Below are 24,694 nucleotides of genomic sequence, written 5' to 3' on the forward strand. Positions count from 1 at the left end.
GGTCCGCTCGGAGGCGGGAGCGCGCCGGAAGCTGCGCAGCGGCAGCGACCAGGCGGGGAGCGGCGGTGGAGGCCACGCGTGGCGGGGTCCGGGGCAGCGGCGGGAGCCGGGAGCGGCGGCGGCCGCAGGTGAGAGCGGGGCCGCCGAGCACAGCGGGCCGGGGCTCGGTTGCCGGCGGGCGCGGCCTGTCCCGGTCTCTTCGGCGCGACCGGGGCGCAGAGCGGGGGGGATCTCTCGGGTCTCGAAATGCCGACTGAGTATTTCATGTCAGTAGCATTGCGGGGAAGGGTGCGGGCCTTCCGCGCCTCTCTCCTCAGAGATTTGCCCGGGGAGGCACCGCGTGTGTGTCCGCCCGTATCTGCCCCTGGCACGGTTTTCTAGTGTTGAGCGATTAACTCTGTGAACGCTTTTTCCCTCTGCAGTAGCGTGTGGATCACTCTGGATGTGGAATAAGAGCTCAGGAGGCAGTTTACCCATAGGTTTACCTGAAAAAGCCGAGCACATTTCGGTGAGGGAGGGAGGGCAGCAGCCCCGCGCTGGGCCGGCCCTGCCCTGATGGCTGGTTGGGTGCATCCACACCCCCGTGCCTCTCATTTCCACTGCCTTGGGACACACATCGCCTGCCTTCCTGAGATCTTGCCTCTTCGCTGCTGCTATAATAAATAAACTGCATTAGCTCAGGCTGTGGTTTTCGTAGATTCACCTTTTTGTTTCGGAAGGACTGAATGATTTGCCCGCAAAACACAGTCCCTGTCCCTTGTCCTACACCCATTTAATATGTGGATATCTCAGAGAAGTCTGCCTGTAGAAGAAACTCTTAGAACAGTGGAGTAATGATGTTGCACACTGGTTCATTTTGCAATGTCATCAGATTTATCTTTATTTGCTTAGTCTACGTTAGGCTATTTTCAGGAAAGGAATTCATGTTTTCTCCTACACCATGGAGCCTTGCAGTTCTGCCCAGCACTTACAGGCTGGGCTGGAGAGAGAGTTGCTTTCTCACAGGAACAATATTATTGTTGCATGTAACAAAATACATTTTGTGGCCAAAACTGTCAATTTTTGAGGGAGGGACTGGGATTTGGATATCTGTAGTTATGACCTCCAATAAAGAAAAACCTTAGTACTCTGATTTCTTATTGTGTAAAGAATGGCAAGGTAACTAACACCACTTTCTTTTTCTTCACATTTGTTTCTTTTAATCTTTTCAATAACCCCTTGATGAAGGAAACAAGACTTGTGATTTACAAAAAGGTTATTTTTAAATGTCCTTTTAGCCTGTAAACAAAGGGATGTCTTGTTCACTGTAGTGTAACCACTGTTGTTGCCTGCTTTTTGCAGTTTGTAACTGATTCCAGTTCATAAGGTATCAAAAAGGCCCAGGTCCCTTTTTCTGTACAATTGTTTGATGTGATGGTTTGGGCTGGAATGGACCTTTAAAGATCATTTAGTTCCAACCCCCCTGCAGTGGGCAGGGATGCTTTCCACTAGACCAGGTTCTTCTAAGCTCTGTCCCACCTGACCTTGAACATTTCCAATGAAATGTTTCCATCCACAGCTTCCTTGAGCAACCTCTCCCAGTGTCTCACCATCCTGATTGTAGAGAATTTCTTCCTTTAATCCAATCTAAATCTGCCCTCTTTAAATTTAAAACCACTCCACATTGTACCATCACTACAGATCCCAGTAAAAGGCCTCTACTCTTCCTCATAAGCCTTTTTTAATTACTGAAAGGCTGCAGTAAGGTCTCCCCAGAGCCTGCTCTTCTGCAGGCTGAACAATCTCAGCTCTCACAGCCTTTCTTCATAGGAGAGGCGCTCTGGACTTGCTCCAGCAGGTCCACATCATTACTCAGTTCCCAGCACTTCAGGGGGATTCTCACCAGAGCAGACTGGAGGGGCAGAATCCAGATCCCCCAGTCTGTGTCTCTTTGCTGAAGATAATAAACAGTATTGGCCCCACTGTGGGCCCTTGAGGGACTCCACTGGTTTGTGCTTGGTGCATTGAGCTGCAACTGGTTGGATGTGGCCATCCAGCCAGTTCCTTAGGCATTTAGCAGTTCTGCTTCAAGGCCATATATCTCTATTACTTCATCTTTTCCTTATTTTCCATCTTCTGCCCTCCTTAGGTCATTGGAGTTTTCATAGGCCAGTTTAATTCCATGGAATAGGAAAAAAACTTGTTTTTTACTAAGTTTTCTGCTGTTTTGTGAGTTCATTTAGTTGATAAAAAGTCTGATGAGGACATGAGCTGTCAGGGAAAGTGGGGAGAAGGGAAATAAAGAGAAAAGTGATGCCCCTATTTTGCAGCAGCCAAGTTGTTAGATCTATTCAAGGAAGCATAGCCACATCATAATGATAATTAAGTTGCATCCATAGCATATTTTGCATAACATTTTTCAATATGCAGACTTAAAGTAGGAAAATAGCTTTAATTGTTTAGAACATGACCTCATAAGGCTGAACCTGCCTTCCTTTGTACTTGCCCATCTGTAATGCAGTTATTGCATGTGGCTGCAAGTAGTTGTTGCAGTACTTGATGCAGCAGTCTTTTACTTGGCTGTTTTTCTTGGCAGTGTTGATCTGATACCCAGTGTTTGCACATTGTGCAAAGACCACCAATACCTAATGTTAGAAACTTTGAAGAGTCCAGGCAGGCATCTTGGTACCACTCTGCATATTTAGTACTGGCAGATCTATTTTATTTGCTTGTTTTTGTCTTTGACTTAAAAAGATAATTAATTTTTTAAAAATGTTATTATATTTGTAAGAGAAATAGAAGTCTTCCTTTCAGTATTGTGGTACTATTGGCTGGGTGATTATAGCTGGGGAAGGTATTGTACATCTTAGAAAATCTTACACATCTCAGTATTCAAGCTTTAAAAATAACAGCAGAAGTAACAGAAACTGAACACAGCCAGAAAAAAACAACTTGTTTTCATTTTGAGAGAGCTAATAGAGTAAATATGGCCTTGCAAAGAAATAAATATGTTTTTTAAAACTAAGGAACATGCTTAAAACAGAATAACCTGTAGGTTCTTAGTGTTACTAACCTTTTGAGTGTGTGGTGAATTTTTGTGGTGAGAAATTTCTTAGGAGTTTCTGTCATGTGATCTGCTTTTTATTTACTCTGGAGTGCTGAGACTGCTTCATGCCAAGGAATTGACTAAAAGTCCCTTGAAAAATAAAGTTATGTATTTTAGTATGATATATCCTATGATAAGGCTTGTTATCTGTACAACTTGTAATTGTATAAAACAAGTCAACTTCCTGGCTAGACTAAATACATGATAACAGAGTTGAGTGGCAATGTGATAGTGCTGTTGCTGCTGTGTGAAAAGTCGGGGTGCTCATCTTTCCTTTACACTCCAACAAGCTTGTATACCTTGAGCTAATTCATTAATTTTCACATTGTATGAGCCCATGCTGTTTCTTGGGCACCCTACAACATAACTTGGAAAGCTAAATGTGCTCTAAGGGACATGGATTGTTATTTTTATGCTCTTGCCTTCTATTACAACCATTAGTTTCTTCAGTCAGGGAATACTGTCTGCAGACATGCTGCATACTGGTAATTCTGAAAAGGGCTGCTGGACACACTGAAGGTTTAAATAGGATATGATCTCATTTTGACCCACTCTTAAGTTGCCATGGAGGTCTGATTTGAAATCTGAGTGGTTATGTTTTTCTGCTGTGCTTTTTTAATTCATTCTCTGTTGGTTTTTAGCATTCCATGCAGTTCTGTAGGGTCTCTTCTTGCCAGATATTATAAGTAGGTCTAGGTTGAACTAGTATTTATAGAATGCCTGGAGAACTTTTTTTTTTTTTGTCAGGAGTTGTTGCTGTACTGTATAAAAGTGTTTAAAGGATAACATGATGTGTGAGAGAATGTTTTTCAGTGAAATAATGAAACGGGAACAGTTGTGGCTGAAGATACTGCATTGATGACTTTGCAATTCAACTTAACTTCCTCATGCATCTTGAAGAGATGTATATTTATCCTAGTTAGTTTCAAGTTAACAGGATCAGGATTGGGTCCCTGTAGTTCTTAATTTAAAGTTTTGAGTTCACAGTCTGCACTAGAACAAAAAAAGTATTTTCAGTTTAGGAAATACTCTTCTGAATTAATTTCCACAAACTATGCAAGCTGCATTGTTGTTGGTATCTTTTTTTTTTCCCAAACTTCAGTCTAATTTTTCTTTAATTGTTTTATTCACTTCTTATTTTTCAGGAGACTTTGAAAAATCCTTAGTGGTCATGACATTGTTACAAGTGACATAAATTAGCCAGTGGCTCAGAATGATGGATACCCAGAAGACTACAAATGGTTTGCAAGTGATTGGAGAAGGGACTGGTATAGGGAAATCGACACTCCACATGGTGGGGTATTTGGGAAAAGTCAGTTGAAACTTGTTTTACATATGTGCAAAGTTCATATTTTTCTCTGTTTTGAGAGATTTTTAATTGGTCATAATTTTACAAAAAAAGAAAAAAAATCTCAAAATTATTTTCCACGGAAATCTATAACAATGGCGAAAGATTATTCTAAGTAAATACGTGCCTATGTTTTTTACTGGCACTATTTTTACAACTATTTGCATTCATATGAAAATTGGTTTGTCTTTCAAAGATCTGAGCTTGTGTTCCCTTGCAATAAGGGTCCTGTGGTTTAGTTCAAGTAAAATAAAATGTGCATAATTGTGTTGTCAAAGACACTTTATTTGAATATTTAAATTAAAAGATAAATTTATTTAAATCATGCTACCATAAAAATGCATTAAAAATAATAAAAAAGAAACCAATGTAGTTTGCTTTTTATATTGTATCGTATTATATCTAGAAATTGAACAATGATTTTGTATAAGTATGTCTTACCTTGGGATAATGTATGAAATACATAAATTTATGCTGCTTTATCTTTCTTGGTTTATTTTTGTTTTAGAACTGTAATCCTGTGGAAACAGCTGCACATGAGTATTGTCCAGTCTGCAAAGAGAAGGGTCAGATCCAAGGATTACGGACTTACCGCCTTAATTTTCAAGAGTCCATTTTCCTTTGTGAAAATCCTCAGGTATTACACTAGTAAAGAGTTTTATTTGGCCCTGTAGAGGCCTTTACCTTCAGCAGTTACACCTCTCTAAGTCTGTGATTTTGTTGGTGGTAAGCAGACTGTTGGAATAGGACCGCTCTGAGTCTGTATGCTGCAGAATATTTGCTTGCAGATAGGGAAAAACAGAACTAACCTGTGTATATGCAGTGTTTAGGCATAGGTAGCTACCCTAAAGGATTAAAAAGAATAAACAAATAATGAAATAAAGGAGGGTTCTTCTCAATTAGCAAAGGATCACAAGTGGTACTAAATAAATTTTTGTACAAGTCAGAGTAGAAGGTGAATAATTGATGATCCATGGAACTAGTACATAACTCTAGCAGATCTGAGTCTCCCATTTTCCCTTCTTTAAGTCTGGGTAATGCATATAGGTTTATAATTGTAATTACTATGCTTTTATTTCTTTTTTTTCCCCCTTTTTAACTTTAACCTTAGCTGGATTTCTGTGCTGCTTAATATTTGAGTTGTGATTTTACTACCTCTCCCTTCACTGCTCTGTGTATGTGGGAAGGGTATAGCAATCCCAAACAGACTTAAATTGACCTTAAATTAGTAGAAACTTGGGTCTCAGAGTTGTTTTTCCCATTCTTTCCTGCTTTTAACTAATAAAGGTATAGTTATGAAGATTGGTAATAGGGATTTGTCTATATTCATTGGGATAGCCTGAAAGATACCTTGTCAGTTTGGGCACCAGTAGTCTCTCAGGCATGAGATAATAATGTCAAATCTGTACCCTAAAGGAATGGATTTAGCAGAATAAGAGAAGAGGACTCTCCTTAGCAAAATTAAGTTGTTTGCAGAGGTTGGGAGAATTTACTGGAAAAGCAGTGTTGAAGTATCACTACTGATATATTTATTTCACAGCTGCTTGTAAGATGGTGGTGGGATTACACACCCTTCCTGTCATACCTATGTTGAATATATGTATTGATGTAATTAAAATATCACTTTACAGGAGTCTCTATTGCTGGGTTGGATGGAGGTCTAAGCAACTTGGTCCAGTAGAAGTTGTCCCTGCCCATGGCAGGGGGTTTGGAACTGGATGGTGTAGCATCCTTTCCAAACCAAGCCATTTTATGATTCTGTGATTCAACTCCATTTTAAAAGCATGTTTTGTACTTTCTTTAGCTCTTGTTCACCTGAAATTGCTTTGTAGATTTCACTGTAACCTTCTTTCTTTTCTTTAGTGTATCTACCCGCTTGGTTATAAACCATTAAACAGCATAATTACTTCTGCTGGTTCAGAAAATCATCAAGCTCCATCTACTCACAAGAAGAGGAAATTTGGTAATATCAGTGACTTTTCTGCTGTTGAATCAGATCCAAAAAAAGCAAGAACTAACAACCTGCTCAATGTTGAGCACACCATTAGTGCAGACTCCTTTGTGAAAGGCTGCCAGAATAGTTTGTGTATTCCCAAGGCGAGCCTACACAATGTATTACAAAATGACCAGCAAAACCTTGGCAGCCATGTGGGGTCTTGCATGCAGAACGTGGGTTTTGAAACAACCACCAAGACCAACAACTACCAAGAAAGTCCACCAAAGACTTCTAGTCCCAAAACACAACTATTGCCAAATTCTCAGAATTTATCAACAGCATCTGAAATTTCACTCAAAGAGGATAAAGATTCCACTAATAACAGAGATTTGTGTCTTCAGTGGAGAAACATACGTAATCTTTGTTGGTTAGATTGTATTTTGTCAGCACTGGTACACTTACAAACATTAAAATCTGCTCTAGCAGAAGAATGTAACAATGGAAAATGTTTACTCCAGAAACTTATAACAAAGTATAATCAAGCATCTGCTCTTCTGAATACCTGTAAAAGGAGTAAAGTAAAAGGTGAGTAAATTTAGCTGCTGTTTTCTGGTAGTTAGACTGATTTGCTACAAATATGTGGAATTTAGTACAGTGCACTTCTATATGCCTCTGTTCTATTTCAAGATGGCAAAAAATACAACTGTTACCATGAATTTGCAGAATAGTGTGCTTTATCTAGCAAAATCCTGGTAACATCTAAAATGCAAACATGCACTCTTTGAAGGCATCAAGCACCTCTTGAAGGCATCAAACATCTCTTAAATTTTTTTTGTCATATCCAACATAAAGATATTATGAATTATTTATGTAATTCACCCTTACTTTGTTTCCTTCCCCTCTGTTGGTTAACATCTTAGGATACTGTTATAATCTTGATCTTCAAAACAATTTCTGTTGTGGTTTATATCCTTGTGTAAATGGGCAGTTGCCTTGTCACACCAAAAATAGAAAAGCTGGGAACCTAAGTTCTTTTCTGGCTGCAGCTGTGCTCATTGAAGGAGTGCTGAGGTCTGCAAGCTGCTGTAGATGACAGTGTTTCCTAACCTGCTTCAGTCAGACGTAGTCAAACACATATGGATCATATGGTCTGGAAAGGGTTAATGAGTACTCTGTAACCCTTAACAGGGGCCTAGCATGTCAGCCTAGCTTACACATTGGAGGACTGTAACTGAGGAGGATGTGTCACTGTATTCTACTGGTGTGGCCTTTAGTCATTTTCTGTTCTGTGTATTCTGTTTAAGGCTCCTAAACTAAGATGATGGGTTTTTTATTTCTCTTGAACTGGACCATTGGTGTCATAAGTCTAAACTTCTAAGATATGGTCTGTTAGAGAAGGAATAAAGTTCTGTGGTTAGCCAGTACCTCTCCTGAATTTCAGCGGACCCTCTGTTGGACTACGTGTATTTGAATATAAAAAGCACAGTTACAGAACACCTCTAGGTAACTTGAAAAAGGTCCTATCTTTCCTGGGAAAAATCATGTGTATCAGAAGTAGTTTAATCCATATTACAAAGAGGGCAGAAAACCCCAAAATATTCTGAACTAATTAATGTACTGTGCTTGTCAGGAAGTCAGGATGCTTGAGTTTAGGTGTTCAGCAGTTACTAGGAAGCCCTCTGCTATCCTAGAACCTGTCTGAGATGTTTTTCTTTGTTGGGCTGTTTTCTGGTGTGCAGTAACCCTTAAATGGGAGTGTTAAGTGTTGGAATACAGTGTTGTTTTGAAAGAACTTAAACCTTTTCACTTCAGTTGCTGCAAAACAAATCAGTTTATTTGGGTCACAGTGGAGAGGGGATTGGGTGAAGGCTATTTTTGTGAAGAATAGGTGTAGAATTCGTTCTGTTCTTCTGTGTAATTTTACAGTATCTTTTGCATGCAGCTATTTTTAAAAACAATCAAAAGCAATATAGCTGCAAGAAACTTTGTTTCTTTTTTCTGTACACAGTTTATATGTATTAAGCAGTTTCAACAGCTATTCTAAGTATTTCCTGTAATTTCTACAGGTTATGATCATGATTGTGTAGTAGAAGTTATGTTCTTGCTTGTGTTTAAAGAATGTATTTGTGTTTAAACAACACACAAAATAAAAATACTAAGATATATAAAGTAAAAAGTAATTTTTAAATTTAAAATTATTTTTACTGTTTTAAAGGCTGATTTAGGAAATCGGTATTTAATCTGAAACAATACATTAAAATGTTTTATTATTTGAATTATATAACCTTAGAAAGCATGTAAGCAAATTTTTGTGCTTTTAGTCTTAATGCTTAAGTTTTAGAATTTTCTTTTGATCTCTGAATCTTCAGGATTTGTAATGTGTGGTCACACTATCCTTAAAAATTGTTACTACAAAGCTGTTGGCGCAGGCTCTCTGTCATAATTTAAGTCAGAGCAAGTAGTTTTTTTAGTCAGCAGACTGCAGTAAACTGTGAGTAACTTCTGTAAATTCTTCTCCAATTTTCAAATCTATTAATACCAAGAATTGGCTGTTCTACCAACAAGTCTTAGGCAAGTGTGGGTCAATATGAAAGGCATTGGTTTGCAGAGAGGGAGTGCATGCTCAGGATACGTGTGTGTGTGAAAAGGTGTGGGGGCTGTTACACGTGACTACATGAAGACATATGTATTTTTTTCTTTAGATGTTCTTCCAAAAGCAGAATCTCAGCTCAATGAAATCAGAAACGTAATGTGTACAGAACTTAAGCCTCAGCTGAGGTGTGAATTGGGTAAGTAATTAGTGCAGCATCTCAGTAATTACTTTCAGGAAACCCTAGATGTAAAGCCTTTTATGTCATACATAAAAGTATGTGTGTAGGAATGCATACAAGAAAGTTTGGAAATACATTTGTTTCTGTTGGTGACTTGCACATACTTTACAGTATGATCAGCTGGTTTGTTCTTTGCCCATTTTGACTTCTTAGAGAGCAGATAATCTTTGTAATTTGCTGTAGTCATGAAATTGTCACTGATAACAACCTAATAACATGGATCAATTGCTTTGCTGTGAGAATTGCAAATAGAGCCTTGAAATAATAACTGACATTTAAATCGTAGTAATAAGCTCACCTTCTTCCTTTCTGAGGTACTGAAAGGTGGTTTCAATTTAGTGACCATTTTTTCTGCCCCAACTTTGAAGGTGATATGAAGAATCCAGTGTTTGCACTTCAGCTACTCTTAGAAGTGGATCAACAAGCTGAGAAACTATTCTTGCATTCTTTTTCATGGAAGTCTGAATGTGTACATTGTGGCCACAAATACCAGGACCGGTGAGATTTTTATATAAGTAGCTTCTACATAGCTGTTCTACCTTACCTTTTAAAATCTGCATATAATAGTTGGTTTTCTTTAGATTTCCAGGTTTGAGGTTGTTGTTGAAGTTTTACATGATCTGCTTTTTCATTTGCAAATAGTTTACTGCTATTCCATGTCTTAAGCAACCGTGTTATCTATTAATTAAGAAAGAAACAATAGGTAACTGTGTGAGTCTCAGGACATACTCACTCTGATATTTTGCTGAGAGTATACAAATTGCTGTGGTTCTAAAGAATGTATGCCTAGTACACTTTTGCTATTGAGAAATACCTGGAATATTCACTTGGGTTACAAAGAATCAGAGATTCTCTAACATAGTTTGTCTATTTTAAAATCGTATTTCAGGGGAGTAATTTCTTGAGAATTGATTTAGTTCTGTGTAGCCGCAGGTACAAGCTCATAATTTAGGCTCCTTTTAGAGTCAGCAGGTAAAGAGAGACACCTTAAGAAGACAGCTTATTTTATTTGAAAAACATCTGTACTAGGAAGTAAAGTATGCAGATCCTGGTACAAGCTCTGTCTTATGTTGGAAAGGAAACAGATATTGCATTAAAAGGGAGAAACAGCAAATAATGTGAAACTGAAGGCCACAGGGCTGCTGAAAACAAATTGTGACTGATGCTGTTTGGCAGAACTGAATTCAGGGCTGACTTGGATGTGATGCTGTCACAGTGAATTCCACACAAATGGCATGAACACGAATAGAATTTGGGTTTTCATAATTTTTTTATAACTTGTTTCCTGGTAAAGTATGTATATTTATTGTTTTCTGATCACCAACTGAGCTTACTCTTTAAATGTGTGTGTGTGTCCAGATTGAAGAAAACAGTAACGACATTTACAAGTGTAATCCCTGATTGGCATCCGCTCAATGCTGTTCATACTGCACCGTGTATTAAGTGTGGAAATACATCTCAAAGACAACAGATGATCTTGGAAAAGTAAGTTTGAATATGTGAACTTGAAAGAAACATACATAAAGTTCTTAGACTTCATTTATTGAACATATGACTTCTGAAACCAAACTATTACTGTGGGTTTGCAGGGATTCTAAACCTTAAACTCTGATCAGTACTCACTTTTAACGATTTTTAGATCATTCTTATAAGCTGAAATAGCAAATAGTGTTTACTAAAGATGAAACAGAGCGGTGTTTTAACATGCTGACCAGCACGTGTTTAACTAGGTCATAAATACTTAACTATCAAGTAGTAAATACAGACAACTGATATCCAGTGTCAGACTTTTCACAGCCCCTGCTGTGGATAAAAGTTATTTGATCATTTGTCTACTTATTTGACCTGGCAACAATGTCCCTTGCTGCTGTGTTTATGGCACAGGAATGTTTTTTCTCAATTTTTCCCCACTCCCAAAACCCTTATTTGGTGTTGGTTTTTTTCCCTAATCTATTATTAAATGGCACATCAGTTGGGATATTCTTTTTCCTTTATGTTTACTGAGCTATCTGAAGAGTCTGTGGGGAGTAGAATAGTAAGAGCAGAACCACATACTGGGAGAGGTGTCTTACTTTTTCATTACACTTTTATTGTAATAAACTAGTTCTTTATTGTTTCTTTGTCAGAGTACCCTCAATATTAATGTTACATTTTGATGAAGGCTTGCCACGTAACAACCTGGAGAAATACTCGTTTCGATTTGAGGAAGACACCTACCAAATAACATCTGTTGTTCAGTACCAAACAGATAAGAAGCACTTCATAAGCTGGTCATTGAATCCTGATGGTAAGAATCACAGAATGGGTCAGGTTGGAAGGGACCACAGTGGGTCATCCAACTTCCCTGCTCAAGCAGGGCCATTCCGGAGCACATGGCAAGGGATGGCATCCAGATGGTTCTTGAATATTTCCTGTGAGGCAAATTCCACATCCTCTCTGGGCAATCTGCTCCAGTGTGAGGGCACTGCACAGTAAGGATGTCCAGGTGGAACTTCCTGTGCATCAGTTTCTACCTGTTGCCTTCTGTCCTATTGCTCAACACTGCTGAGCAGAGCCTGGGCCTGTCTTCTGACACCTCCCTCTGGATACTTAGAGACACTGATGAGGTCCCCTCTCAATTGTCTTTTCTCAAGGCTGAGCAGGCCCAGCTCCCTTGGTCTTTCCTCATAAAAGAGGGAGATAAGATAGAGTTTATGGCTCTTATCTACCGTGATATTTCATATTTCATGAGTTTTATGGGTTACTGCAGTAGTCTCAACTGTTGATACATAATAACAAAGATTTCTTTTGTCTGCATTCTAAACTTTATATTAAAACCTTGTGAATAACTGGGGGGGACTTGCTTCTCAGAGTGCAGGTTTTCAGTTGGTTTTACTGCATTGTGCTGTCTTACAGAGAATTTACTGGAAAAAGTAATTTGGCTATAGAGTTTTTTTCCCCTTCATAACTTCGTAAAAGTTAAAAAATGCAGTCTGACCATGACCATGTTCCACTGTGGAACAAATAGTATTGTTTATTTTTAAACCAGTGATTCATCCATTCTTGGCTGGAAGCAAGGTAACCTATGGTACTATGAGCAATTAATGAAGTTATTTTTTATATCTGAACTTTATGGGACCTCAGAGGTAGGAGGCAGAAATCCATGTTGGAAACATTACTAATGGTATGTACCTCTGATGGAAGATCCATAAATAGAGAAGGTGAAAAGGTGATATTTTGATAATCATGCCTCTGTAGAGAGCATGGGGTACAGTCTTATGAAGTGTTGTGACAACATGAAAATTGTCTAAGTCATATTGCCAGAGATAAAAAAGAAATGGGAAGAGTCAGCAGCTTGAAAATGCCTAGTTAAGAAGCTCCTATATGTCATATATATCTGTTTTAAAATTCTGGAAGCTGTAAAATATTTTTTCATGGTCTATGAACAGTTTGCAGGTGATGAGACAAGAGTATTAAAATAAGCAGTTTCTTTTTAGCCCCTGTCCTTCCTACCCAGGCAATTAAAAGGTCTACAGAGAAACTTAATTTGAGAGGTGGTTCTTACCTCAGACTTGTGAGAGTATTTTCATACAAGATGTTTCAGCCAAAAAAAACCCTTAGCTAGCTTTGTTTTATGGTTGACCTACTCTGACCTGTCATAATATTGCTGCAACTTCTTGTATTTGATCTTTTTACAGTGGAAGTCTCACAGTTTTCTCTGGAGAAAAAAAATCCCAAACTCTATTTTCTGCTTGTCAGGGGAATGGGTTAATAAAAACACTTGGCAAGTGTGAGGATAGTGATTTCAGTTTTAAAAGTCTCTGAGTCTCTGCACTGATTGCTATTTTTCAGGAACTTGGCTTGAATGTGATGATTTAAAGGGTCCGTATTGCAAGAGACATAAAAGATTTGAAGTTCCTCCTTCTGAGATTCATATTGTTATCTGGGAAAAGAAAGCACCCCGTGTGCCACAAGAACTGAATTCACAGTTCCAAAGTAAAAATAGTGAAGATATTCCTCTTAATGATGTACATTCAAATTCCACAGTGTTGCATTGTGGTTTTGATAACACTGTCGGCAAAACACCTGCAGAACATCACAAAGAGGATTCTGTGAGGACTCCAGAGAAGAAACAGCAGCAAGTAACTGAGGACAAAAGTATTGTTCATCATGGTTCAGAAAATCTGGCAGATGATGATCTTGTAACACTGATGCTTGAAGAAGTGCTGGTTGACTCAGAAGATAAATCGCTGCCTAATGGAGGGATGGTGGGAAATAACCTTCTTGATGGATGGGGCACACCAGAACAGCAGGAACCAGCTTTTTCACTTAGCACTCCATATGCAGGAGAGTTTTCTGGAACTAGTCTAGCTATGAACAATAAATCCATGTTGTATGAAAATTCCAGTATTTGCTTACCTCTAGAAGAGTTGAACCCAGTAAATATTACTGCTCCTGTGCCCATAAAACATGACCCTGATTCATCTGACTCATCACCTTCTCAATTAAATGGCAGAGCTAATTTAGCTAACAGAGAACATGGATTAAATTCAGAACTGCTGCTAAACAAAAAGTTGTTAGCAGTAGAAAATACTATACAAAAACCGCATGACTTGAAAGATGCAAGCAAAACTGTAGTTAATTCTCAAATTGGCAGTTCTTCTGGTGCCAGTAATTCAGTTCAATCCTCACACAAAGACCGAAAAGGAGGATTTGTAGGAAGCTGGGTAAAGAAATTAAGCAAGAGTACTTCTTTTATGCCTTCAAGTGCCTCAGCTCTCAAGAATGACAGAAGTTGCAAAACTCCCTCAGTGCAAAGAATAAGTGAAGTTCGGCTGCCAGTTAAGGGTGCAAGTAATTTTGGTGGATTTCAGAGCAGAGGTACGAAGAAGACAACTGAGACCCCAAAGTTACTGGCTCCTCAGAGTAATAATACTCATCCTTTATCAAATTTCAAAGGATTTTCTCAAAGCACTTGTCTTCCAACAGCAAATCATACCACTACTGTAGGTCCAACTGGGGTTAAGTCAGAAAGTATGTTGTATACCTCAGGTAAAGTGACTCAGTTCCCCTCACCTGGCTATAACTCTAGTAAAGCAGAAGAGTCAGACAGTGACAAAACAAAAAAACTTCGCCTAAAATTGTTAAAAAAACTTAATGCTAAAAAGAAGAAGTTGGCTTCACTGGATAGATTAGCAGTGGAACAGATGAAACAGGAAAAACCTGTGAGTGGAGACGTGAGCACCCCATCGCAGACTGAATCCCAGAATGACAGTGAATTATTGCAGAGCTTCTTAAGGGAGCTGCAGTATCAGATTGATGTCACAGGGAATGGATCTGAATTGAATGCAAACGCTGTGCCAGGGTGCACTGGCCCTGATAACACTGATGAAATACTGGCAGAATTACTGTCCCCTACTTCGACTGTCACTTCCTTGGAGGCGCTGAAGAGCGAAGAGGAGTGCATGTACATGGAAATGGTGCACGGCAGCGTGGCAACGACCGTGCCCCAGGAGAGCACCAGTGTGCCACAGGCAGCAGTGACAAGTGAGGACCACAATTACTACAGTCCTGTAAAGGACACTGCTGCAGAGCTTGATGCAATAAACAAACACAGTGTGAAAAAACTTTCTTTTGAAAGTCCTACAAGAGATGATATCCTCGAAGACCTGTTCTCCATTTCAGCACCAAGCTCAATGGCTGGTGACATGGATTTACCTCATTTTGATGAAACTCTGTTTGAAACTTGGTAAATACTCAGTTTCTTGAGTTTAAGTATTTTTTCAGTATTATGTATATTTTGAAACAAAGCACTACTAAATTTTATTTTATAACTGGTTTAATTGCACACTGGCTGTACTTGAACAATTTACATTTGAGATTTTTTTTTTCTTAATATTTTACTGTAACAAGCAAATCAGGGTTTAATGTATTTTATTCTTCTGAGATGCAGTTATTTTAGCTGTCAGATATGACAATGATTTTTAAGTAAAAGCTCCTGCAAGTCTTAATTTTTGTGGCATTTAATATGAAAAACTTCCATACACTAGTGAGTTTGAAAACTAATTAAGTTCTGTAGTCTTCATGATGTAATGGTGTAAGAATTACTATTTATGTAGTAATGATTTTACAGGACCACTCAACTCCTGAAGTCATTTTGTCCTACATTAAAAAAAAAATTGAAGTACCTTCTGTAATTAGGGAATTTTGCATCCTCTGATACGAACTTAGAGGTTTCTTAGAATTAATTTAACTGTAAGTTAATGCCTATTACTGTTGTCACTTGGAGTTTTTCATGACTCAGGCAGTGCACCCCCAACTGTATGTGAGATGCCAAGGAGAGGCAAGGTCAGTAGGAAGAAGGTAATGGAAAAATTTGGCAAGACAGCAGTGAGTAAGCAGAGGGATTCACACCTTGGTGTTTCTGGATATGTATAGCTTTCATTTTGCTAGATTGGAGTCTTTTTTAAATGCATGGCCACAAAGCTGAGGGTGTTATATGCCAACTTAGATTAGCTGTACATTTTTCTTGTTCTTGGAAATAAGGATTTTATCAGCAAGTCTTTATATCAGGCATATTTAGAGCTGTCCTGCCTTTTTTCATTGTTTCAGATCCCAAGTTCAAAACATTAAATGCTCAGTCTTACTTTTCTTGTAGATGCAGTTAAACATAATGCTATTACAAGGCATGGTTACAGATTCTAATGGTTTTGGATTGTTTGAACTAGGTTTAAAAAGTGTTTGAAAAACTAACATTGGCCCCGAACTTGCTGTGTCCACTTATTTCTGCTGCAGTTTGGTACATTGTTACCAAACTGGTACTTTAGGCAGTGAATTTTTGAAACTCAAGTTATTGTGAAGAACTTGAGCTTCTTCTTTGTTTTGAATACTGTAATTGGTAATGTTACAATAGAAAACAAATTAATGGATTCTGAATGTTAAGGGCTGGTGTACTGCTTGTGAAATGTTTGCCCATTTTTGAATTCCCTAATTAAAACAAACAAAAAAAAGAGCTGACCGAAATGAGAGTTTGATTTATCCATGAATGGCTTGCAGTGACCTGCAGCTGTGACATGGGAGCTCCTTCACCAATGGCTTGGGACACAAACACAGACTCAGGGGTGAGTAAAGCAGTGAGCCCAGGGTTGGTGATGCAGAATGCACAGGGCAACAGGAGGAAGAAACCCTGCTAGAAGATAAGGAGGTCTTGGTGGAGAGATTTATAATGAGGTTCATGGCAGAGGAGGGAGGGTGTGGGGGCACACCTGCTGTGCACATACACCTAGACAGAAGGAAGAACCTCTGGTCACCACTGGCACCCCCTCCACAAACTGAAGTTGGGAGTGTTTCGTCTGCAGCTGCGTGGGATTCAGTGTGGGTACAGGTATATATAGAAGCTCCAAGAGCAAACAAATAGCACTTGAGATTAAAGATGGTATGAAAATAAATCTGTTGGTGCTGCATGTTCCTGGCTGCCTTTTTCTCTGAAACAGAAAACTAAAGATGATGCAGTGCAGATTTGTTTTGTTTCCATAAATGTTTTACTGCCTCCGATCCTGTGCAAGTGAGAATTCAGCTGAGGTTGAATGAAAACTCCATAACTAAAGAAACTGTTTGGAATTTGAAATGTTACTGGGTGTTTTATATCAAGAGTAGATTTTAAATGCAGCTCTTAATTTGCCATGAAGAGAATAGAAAGTATTGTAGTAGTTTTCTGTCAATTGGTGGGCGTACAGTAAGTACAGGTAGTGATCAGAAACTGGCCCCTGTATTATAGAGGTTTTATTAGTTTAAGGGCTTTGAGCACTGCCATTTTCACCACTAAACCATGTCCCTAAATGCCACATCTACATTTTTGAATGCTTCCAGGGTTGATGACTTCACCACTTCCCTGGGCAGTCTCTTCCAATTCCTAACCACCTTTTCAGAAAGGAGATTTTTCTTAACATCCAATCTAACCTCCCACAGCCCAACTTGAAACCATTTCCTCTCATCCTGTCTCTTATTACCTATGACAAAAGGCCTGGCCCCACCTGGCTACACTCTCTTTTCAAGTAGTTGTGGAGAGCAGTAAGGTCCCCCCTGAGCCTCCTTTTCTCCAGGCTAAACATCCTCAGCTGTTCCTCATCAGTCTTGCACTGATGAGGAACCCTTCCCCAGACCCTTCCCCAGCTCTGTTGCTCTTTTCTGGACACAATCCAGCCCCTCAATGCCCTCCTTGCAATGAGGGGCCCAGAACTGAACACAGAACTTGGGGTGTGCCCTCACCAGCACTGAGTACAGGGGCACAATCACAGCCCTGCTCCTGCTGGCCACACTATTGCTGATACAAGCCTGGATGCCATTGGCCTTCTTGGCCACCTGGGCACAGCTGGCTCATGTTCAGCTGCCATTGACCAGCATTCCCATTTCCTTTTCCACTGGGCAGCTTTCCAGCCACTGCCCTCAGTCTGTAGCACTGCCTGGGGTTGTGACCCAAGGGCAGGACCAAGTGCTTGGTCTTGAGCCTCATACAATTGGCCTTGGCTCATCAACCCAGCCTGTTCAGAGCCCTCTGCAGAGTCTTGTTAGTCTGTATCTTCTGCTTTGGGAAAGGCATAATCTGGCACTCAGGAGTTTGGAATCAGCTCTGCAGAGATGGTGCTGTGATTCAGATCTGACTACTTGGTGGTACATTCAAGCACTTCTTATAACACAGTAAAGGGTGAAAAACAGGGCTGCTTTCTTGCATCCTGCCTACAATAAACCAACACATCTGCATAGGAGCTGCCTGGATGCATTTCTAGCTGTATACCTGCTAGAGCACTCTTCAAGAAATCTATTGTGGTGCTGATTACAAATCTGATTTTGGTCTCGATGTTTTTCATGGCTGGGTATTGCCGTTTACTCTTCCATCAGTGTTTTTTTAAATAATTATTCCTTTCCTGACAACCTATCAGAGCGAGCCATTGTGTGTTGTCTGCGTTCCTTTTGCAAAGCTAAACAGCTACTCTTAATGTGAGCCCCTTCGTGCCCAGAGCAAAGCACATTGCCTTTTGAGCAGCTTATACTCAAAAGTGGGTGCAGTTCTTTGAAGTCCACCAGGATTCGGTCTCAGAGTGGAAGAACTTCCAGTCTAAGTATTGATCTAAGACAGGGTGCAGTCAGAGAAAGAGAGGTTAGTGGGATAACAAGGCAGATGGAGTTTGAGGCACTTTTAGTTTTACACTGCTGTGCACAAACACGCTGTGGTTGTTTGTGAGGGAGACGCTGAAGCTGCACAGCCCAAGAGAACACGGTGGAGCCACAGGGCTCACAAAGGAGAGGAAATGCTGGGAAAGGAGTGTAAGGGGCTGGGTGTCTCCAGCTATGTTTTCGACGACGAGGCTGGAGAAACCCTCAGGAGATGCTTCCCCCCCGACCTGGATCTATATTATTCTTTTTATGTAAGTTAATAGCTAAAGGGCCTTCTGTAAGGCCTACGGCAAGTCGTTGTAGTCTTTGTCCCAAGTTTTCTGATGATGTTCAGACCGTTTCAGCTGAAGCTCCTTTCCCCTCCTCTGGGCGATCTTTCCGGAAAAGACGCGTTTGCCGAGGCACTCCTACATGGGACAGAAGCAGAGCTTCTGCACAGCCCCCAGCCCTGCCCCTGCTCCTCTCTCCCGGCCCCCATGCAGCCCAGGAGGCCGCTCGCCCTCTCCCACGGCGGGGCGGGGGATCAGCCCCGAGGCTAAAGAGGAAACCAGGAAACACGTCCGGGCTGACACGGGAAGAGAAAAAAAAAAAAAGTCGTGTTTCCGCCCGGTTTCGAACCGGGGACCTTTCGCGTGTTAGGCGAACGTGATAACCACTACACTACGGAAACTGCCGTTGTATTGCCTCCCTCCTGCAGTCTCTCTTGAGTAATCGGACGTAGTACTCAGAACCCTACTGTGAGCACACGGTACGGGTGAAACTCCTGGCAGGACAGGAGAAGCGAGGTCCCGGAGCAAAAGCGGGTCTAGGGCAGTTCCCGCCGCTATAAAGGCGGCGCAAACCGGTTGTAGCCGCCTCCTCTTGCGGGAGGGTAGGAAAAAACACACTACGCACCACAAAAGAGCCGAGCTTCGTCCCTGGGTGGGCTCGAACCACCAACCTTTCGGTTAACAGCCGAACGCGCTAACCGATTGCGCCACAGAGACAAGCTGCACGCCAGTCTTGCCGAGCCACAGCTGAGTCCCGCGGCGACTGGGGCGGGCTCTGCACTTCTTTGTGTCCTTGTTCCCGCTCCTTCGGGGGCGGCGCGGACTGGGCTTTAATCACCGGCTTCGGGGCCTGATTGCTTCTTTAATGTGAAAAACGGTCCTTCCCTGGCTTCCCTTTTTGTTTTCTCTGTTGTTTTGTTTTCTCTGTGGCCTCTTCTGTTTGTTTTCCTGAGGGATTGGGGAAGAGTGGACAAGCAGAAAAATGTAGTGGTTGAAGTTCTGCCTGTTGGTGGGATGGTTGCAAATGGGAGCCTGAAAGCTGCTCTCCGAGACAGCTCAGCTGGCGAGAGGAAGCTCTGACAGTATGTGCCAGGGATGAGGAAGGCAAAAATTAGCATTGCCCTGTTATTAAGGTGGTCAAGGGATCCAGCATCTTTCCTTCTGATAATTACAGTACCAAAAGGAGTAGTTGTGACCAGAGACTTGAAGAACAGAAGACAAAATTCACTCCCCAGTGACTTTTGATTCATAGACCTCTGATAATTATTTGCAAGAGCTAATCTAAAGTGGGAACAGAAATGAGACAGGGTGAAAGACACTTCTCAAAGCAGAGTGGAGAGAAAGACCTGTGAATCTGCTGCCCAGGCAGCCTCACCTCAGCTCTAAACAGTCTATAAAATGAATTTTTAATCGAATTGCAGCCACCTAAAAGGTAATAAGGTGATAATGGCAGCAAACATGAGTTACAAAAAACAAATCAGCAAGGAAGATTTACCCTAGATGGATGAGGGCCAAGTCTGGGAATGCTTAAGGAGCCTGCATGTACTTAAGTCCATTGGCCCTGGTGGGATACACCCACAGGTGCTGAGCGAGATGGCAGATCCATTGCAATTTCCATCAGCTTTGATCAGTCATAGCAATGAGGGGAAGTGTCCAAGGATGGGAATAAAGCAGCATCACCCCCATCTTCCAGAAGGGCAGGAGGGATGACTGGGGGAACTACTGGCTGGGGCCAGCTTCACCTCAGTGCCTGGGAAGGTGATGGATGAGGTAATCCTGGAAACCATCTTCAGGCACATCAAAGAGGAATTGCCAGCAGTTGGTCAGTATGGCTCGAACAAGGGGAAGTCATGTCAGACAATTTGGTAGGTGATTGGCCTGGTAGAAGAGAGGAGGGCAGTGGGTATTGTCTACCTGGACTTCAGTGAGGCCTTTGACACTGTCTCCCGAGATCCTTGCAGAAAAGCTGTTGATGTGTGGGTTGGATAAGCAGACAGTGAGGATTGAAAAGTGGCCAAAGCATTGTGTCCAGAGTGTGGTGGCATGGTCTAGTTGGATGCCAGTGACTATCAGGGATCAATATTGCACAACATTCCATTAATGATCTGAATGATGGGCCACAGTTTAGCCTCAGCAAGTTTGCAGACAGCACCAGACTCACAGGAGTGGCAGACAGAGCAGAGGGATATCCAGAGGGACCTTGACAGGTTGGAGAAGTGGGCTGATGGGTACCTCATGAAGTTCAGCAAGGAGAAGTGCAAAGTCCTGCAGCTGTAGACAGAAAAACCCAGCATCATTCACCAGGACATGCTGGGGGCATCCGTCTAGAATTCAACCTGGCAGAAAGGAATTTGGGTGTCCTGGTGGACAGCAGGTTGAATATGAGCCAGCAGTGGGCCTTTGTGGCCAAGAAGGTGAATGGTACCCTGGGTCACATTAGACAAAGCATTGCCAGCAGGTCAAGAGAAGTGATTCTGCTCCTCTGCTCAGCTCTGGTGAGGCCACATCTGAAATACTGGGGGTAATTTTCTTCCTGGCAGCTGGCATGTAGCTCTGTTTCGGACTGGTGCTGGAAACACTGCTAATCACCAAGGGATGTTTTAGTCTCTGCTGAGCAGGACTTATGCAAAGTCCAGGCCTTTTCTGCCTCTCACACCACCCCACCAGCAAGTGGACTAGGGGTCCACAAGAGTTGAGAGGGACAGAGTGGGGACAGCTGACCCCAGCAGATCCAAGGATTACCCCTTACCATATGGCACCATGCTCAGCATATAAAGCTGGGGGAAGAAGGAGAAAGGAGGGAACATTTGGAATTGTGGCATTGTCTTCCACAGTAACCATTATGTGTGATGGAACACGGCATTCCTGGAAGTGGCTGAATCCCTGCCTGCCTGTGGGAAGCAGTGAATGCATTTATTGTTTTCATTTGCCTGCATGTGTGGAATTTCCTAACCCTTTTCTCATTTTTATCCTGCTGATTCTCTCCCCCATCTCACTGGTGGCAAGTGAGCAAGTGGCTGTATGAGGCTAAGTTGCGGCTGGGGTTGAACCGTGACAATGGGACAAAGAGGGTGAGGAGGAGGAGAGTGTGCCAGGGGACCTGGAGGGACTACAGCTTCTGTCTTCCATCTCTGTTTTGAGCTGAATTTGTACCAAAGGAATATGAAAACAGTGAGTGAAAGGAGGAAGCCTGTGAAATGTGGAGAAGGAGGGGTTTTTGAGGCGGTGCTCTGTCAGCTCATTCTCTTGGCTGTGCAGAATGAAGGCAGCATTTTAAAACCTGCAGCACTGCCCTTTTCTTTGTGCTGCACTTCACAGTTCCAGCTCTGTTCACGCACTCTGCTGGGGTTTTGTCAGGTTCAGCGAGGATGGGATGCTGAGGCAGGCTGTGTGACGGCAGGGAGTCACCCACGCGTGTGCCAGTGCGCTACAGCTGATGGGGCTGTGGCGCTTCAAGTTTGCAAAGCACACTGCTCCTATTAACCAGCCAGTCCAAGGGGCTTGTGTCCCCTTGCATTTGTGACAAAGCATGACAGCTGGGTGTCACCTGGCTTTCAAATGTGGGAGCTTCACACGAGCAGCCTTTATTTTATCAAGAGACACACTTTCCCTGGAGTCCTTTCTCCTGAGCTCTGATCAGAGTGCATGAGAGGAGATATGAACATCCCGAAAGGTATTTATAGATCTGCGTTCCCACTCCTTTCCTCTTCACCATGAAAGCAATTCTACAAAGGGATTATTTTGACTGGCTGTTCAAGATTCCAGGGGAGGAGATTAATGGGCAGGAATCCTTGCAGTGCAACTGGAAAAGCTCGCTGGCTTTGCACATTTTCGTGAGCTTCATGGCTCACTGTGTCAAGGTTATCTTCCTTGGACAGGATGATGTGGATGTCAAAGAGCCATGCAGCAAGCAAAAGAGCTGGGGTCTGACAGCAGCTGCTGAAGTGCTGAATTGCCTGTGCCTGAAGAAGTCTGACCACAGCTGGGGGTTACAGAAGGTGCAGGCACTGTTCCCCAAGGTGTGTATCCCTCCCCCAACACTCCCTTTTATTTGTTTTTTTTTTATGTCTACTCAGGAAAATCCCTTATTTCAAACGACCAAGTGAGATGTGATGGAGGTGTTTTGCACTGATGTTTCTCCCAGGTGGATGGGGTTTTCCAGTGGTGCCAACTTTGTCTTTTCCAGGCAGTGATCCTGTGTGTGTTTAGGTCTCAGGGAGAGGGAACAATTTAGTGTGTAGATATGGAAAAAGCTACTAGCAGAGTCATTTTAGCCCTCCCTTGCCAAGGCAATTCCCCAAATTGCAAAAATATTGCCAGAATCTCCTTCTACCCTGCAGCTATTAAAGTGCCAAGGGCTAAGAAAGGTAATATTCCTTCCCACAAGAGGTTTCTGCTCTGTCTGGCTACACAACAGTGTTGCCTTGACATGGTAAAGGGACTTCTTCTTCCACGTCTCACATACCATCTTGATTTGCTTGTTTTTCCTCAAGCAGAGCCCTCAGAGTGATGCTGCACTTAAAAAACAAAACAAGCAGCAAAACCCAAACAAAACAAAACCCTGCAGTTCCCTTCTTAAGGCAGCCATACCAAAGAGGTTCTTGCTGGCTAGGCTTTTTTCTCCTTGCACACCAAGAAATCATTTTAACAAGCCCTGGAGTTGATGTCATGTTTTTTTTTTACTGCAGGGAGGAGTGTGAAACCCTGCTTTCCTCCACACATACATGTGGGATGGCTTTGGAGCAAACCTGGGTGAGAGGAGGGAACAGGCTGGGTTTCCAGAAAAGCACTGGGGATGTCAAGTGCCGAAATGCCAAAGCAATGCCAGGGAACAGGGGGAAATCAGAAGGGGCAGAGCAGAAGAGCAAAGTGGGGATGAGTCTGTGGTGAGAGGCACTGAGCAGCAGCAAAGCAAAGAGCTGCAAAAGAAAGAGCAAGACAAGGAGAAAGCAGAGGCATCAACAGCTCATCTCTCACGATGTGGCCGCTGCACAGGGCGAGGGATGGGAGCTTGGGTCAGCCAGCTGGAAAGCCTGCTGGCATAAACTCCTGGTGTTTTGTGGGGTTTTGTTTTTTGCATTATGGCAACTTCACACCTCAGCAGCCCGAGGTGTTCCTGCCCCCTTTTATACAAGAGTTCTGCTGAATGGAGTCACCTTCTCAGCGGGGAAGTGCGCGTGTTTTCTTGGCAAGTTGGAGCAGGCTCATGTGCTTGTACTGCCACTTGTAAATCCAAAGCAAGCTGCAGGCTGCCTGCTAGGTTTGCACCAGCACAAAACAGGTAGCAGAAGGAGAATGCCTGCTGCAGGAGGACAAGTGGGAATCCTCCTACCACAGATGCCCTGAGGACCTGTGCTGTCCCCTTCACCCTCTTCTGTCAGCAGCTCCCTCCTGCTTGCCCGTGCCCATGCACAGCTTCTCTCTTTACAGTCCTAACACTGATCTCTGCTTAGACAATATTCTTCTTTTGACTTAATTCCATCCTGGCTTTTGGGTGATGGGTTCTTCTTCTCAGAGCATTAGTAGATGCTTCACATTAAATACCATCCCTAAATACCAGCTACAGTCCTGTGCTCCATAGACCACAAAACATAAACATTGATCTTCAAGTAGAAAAAGAGAACTGCTGGGGAAAAAGAGAACTTTAGCCTGAATAAAAGCATTCTCAAAGAGCTGTTGTCATTCTCTTTTTGTTCTTGGATTTGGGTTTTTTCCTTGAGCAAATCTGGCAAAAGTTAAAAATCTGAAGAAAAAATCACAGGCCAAATCTAAACCTTGATATCTTTATGGCCTTGCTTCTCACACAGCTGTATCTGTATGGACTGTAGGGAAGTCATCCCAGAAAGACAGCCTTTTCCTCTGCTGATAACTACGTCACAGCTCACAGTTAATCACCCACCTCTGCCAGTTCATTTCTGTGTATTTGTTTATACCCAAAATATATGAGAGTTTTCCATATGTAAGACTATGGATTGTAAAAATTTGCATGATAGAGAGACTGGGTAAAAACACCATTGTAAGTAAATGTGTCCCCACTGAAAAAGATAGGTTATGCATGTTGGTTCAGGCTGG

At 42.0% G+C, this 24,694-nt stretch overlaps 1 protein-coding gene and 2 non-coding genes across 5 annotated transcripts; 1 reads left to right on the top strand and 2 right to left on the bottom strand.

Annotated features, from left to right (window-relative positions):
* The first annotated feature begins 23 nt into the window (after positions 1-23).
* Positions 24-15,190, top strand: USPL1 (ubiquitin specific peptidase like 1). Of its 3 annotated transcripts, XM_059838819.1 has the most exons (9): positions 24-128; positions 4,231-4,397; positions 4,942-5,070; positions 6,297-6,954; positions 9,072-9,158; positions 9,569-9,698; positions 10,560-10,685; positions 11,327-11,487; positions 13,032-15,190. In XM_059838819.1, exons 2-9 carry the CDS (start codon positions 4,299-4,301, stop codon positions 14,930-14,932), a joined length of 3,291 nt encoding a protein of 1,096 aa, XP_059694802.1. In that variant the 5' UTR covers positions 24-128; positions 4,231-4,298; the 3' UTR covers positions 14,933-15,190. The 3 variants fall into 3 exon arrangements, with proteins under 3 accessions (XP_059694802.1, XP_059694805.1, XP_059694804.1); XM_059838822.1 differs by lacking the exon at positions 4,231-4,397 and having other exon boundaries at positions 35-128; XM_059838821.1 differs by lacking the exon at positions 24-128 and having other exon boundaries at positions 173-4,326.
* A 3,760-nt stretch (positions 15,191-18,950) lies between these two features.
* On the bottom strand, positions 18,951-19,023 carry TRNAV-AAC (transfer RNA valine (anticodon AAC)). The gene has a single exon. It is a non-coding gene; the product is annotated as a tRNA-Val (tRNA).
* A 242-nt stretch (positions 19,024-19,265) lies between these two features.
* TRNAN-GUU (transfer RNA asparagine (anticodon GUU)) lies at positions 19,266-19,339 on the bottom strand. Its single transcript has one exon. It is a non-coding gene; the product is annotated as a tRNA-Asn (tRNA).
* Positions 19,340-24,694: the final 5,355 nt, after the last annotated feature.

Source organism: Haemorhous mexicanus, chromosome 2 (assembly GCF_027477595.1).
Source record: "Haemorhous mexicanus isolate bHaeMex1 chromosome 2, bHaeMex1.pri, whole genome shotgun sequence".
Taxonomy (NCBI): Eukaryota; Metazoa; Chordata; class Aves; order Passeriformes; family Fringillidae; genus Haemorhous; species Haemorhous mexicanus.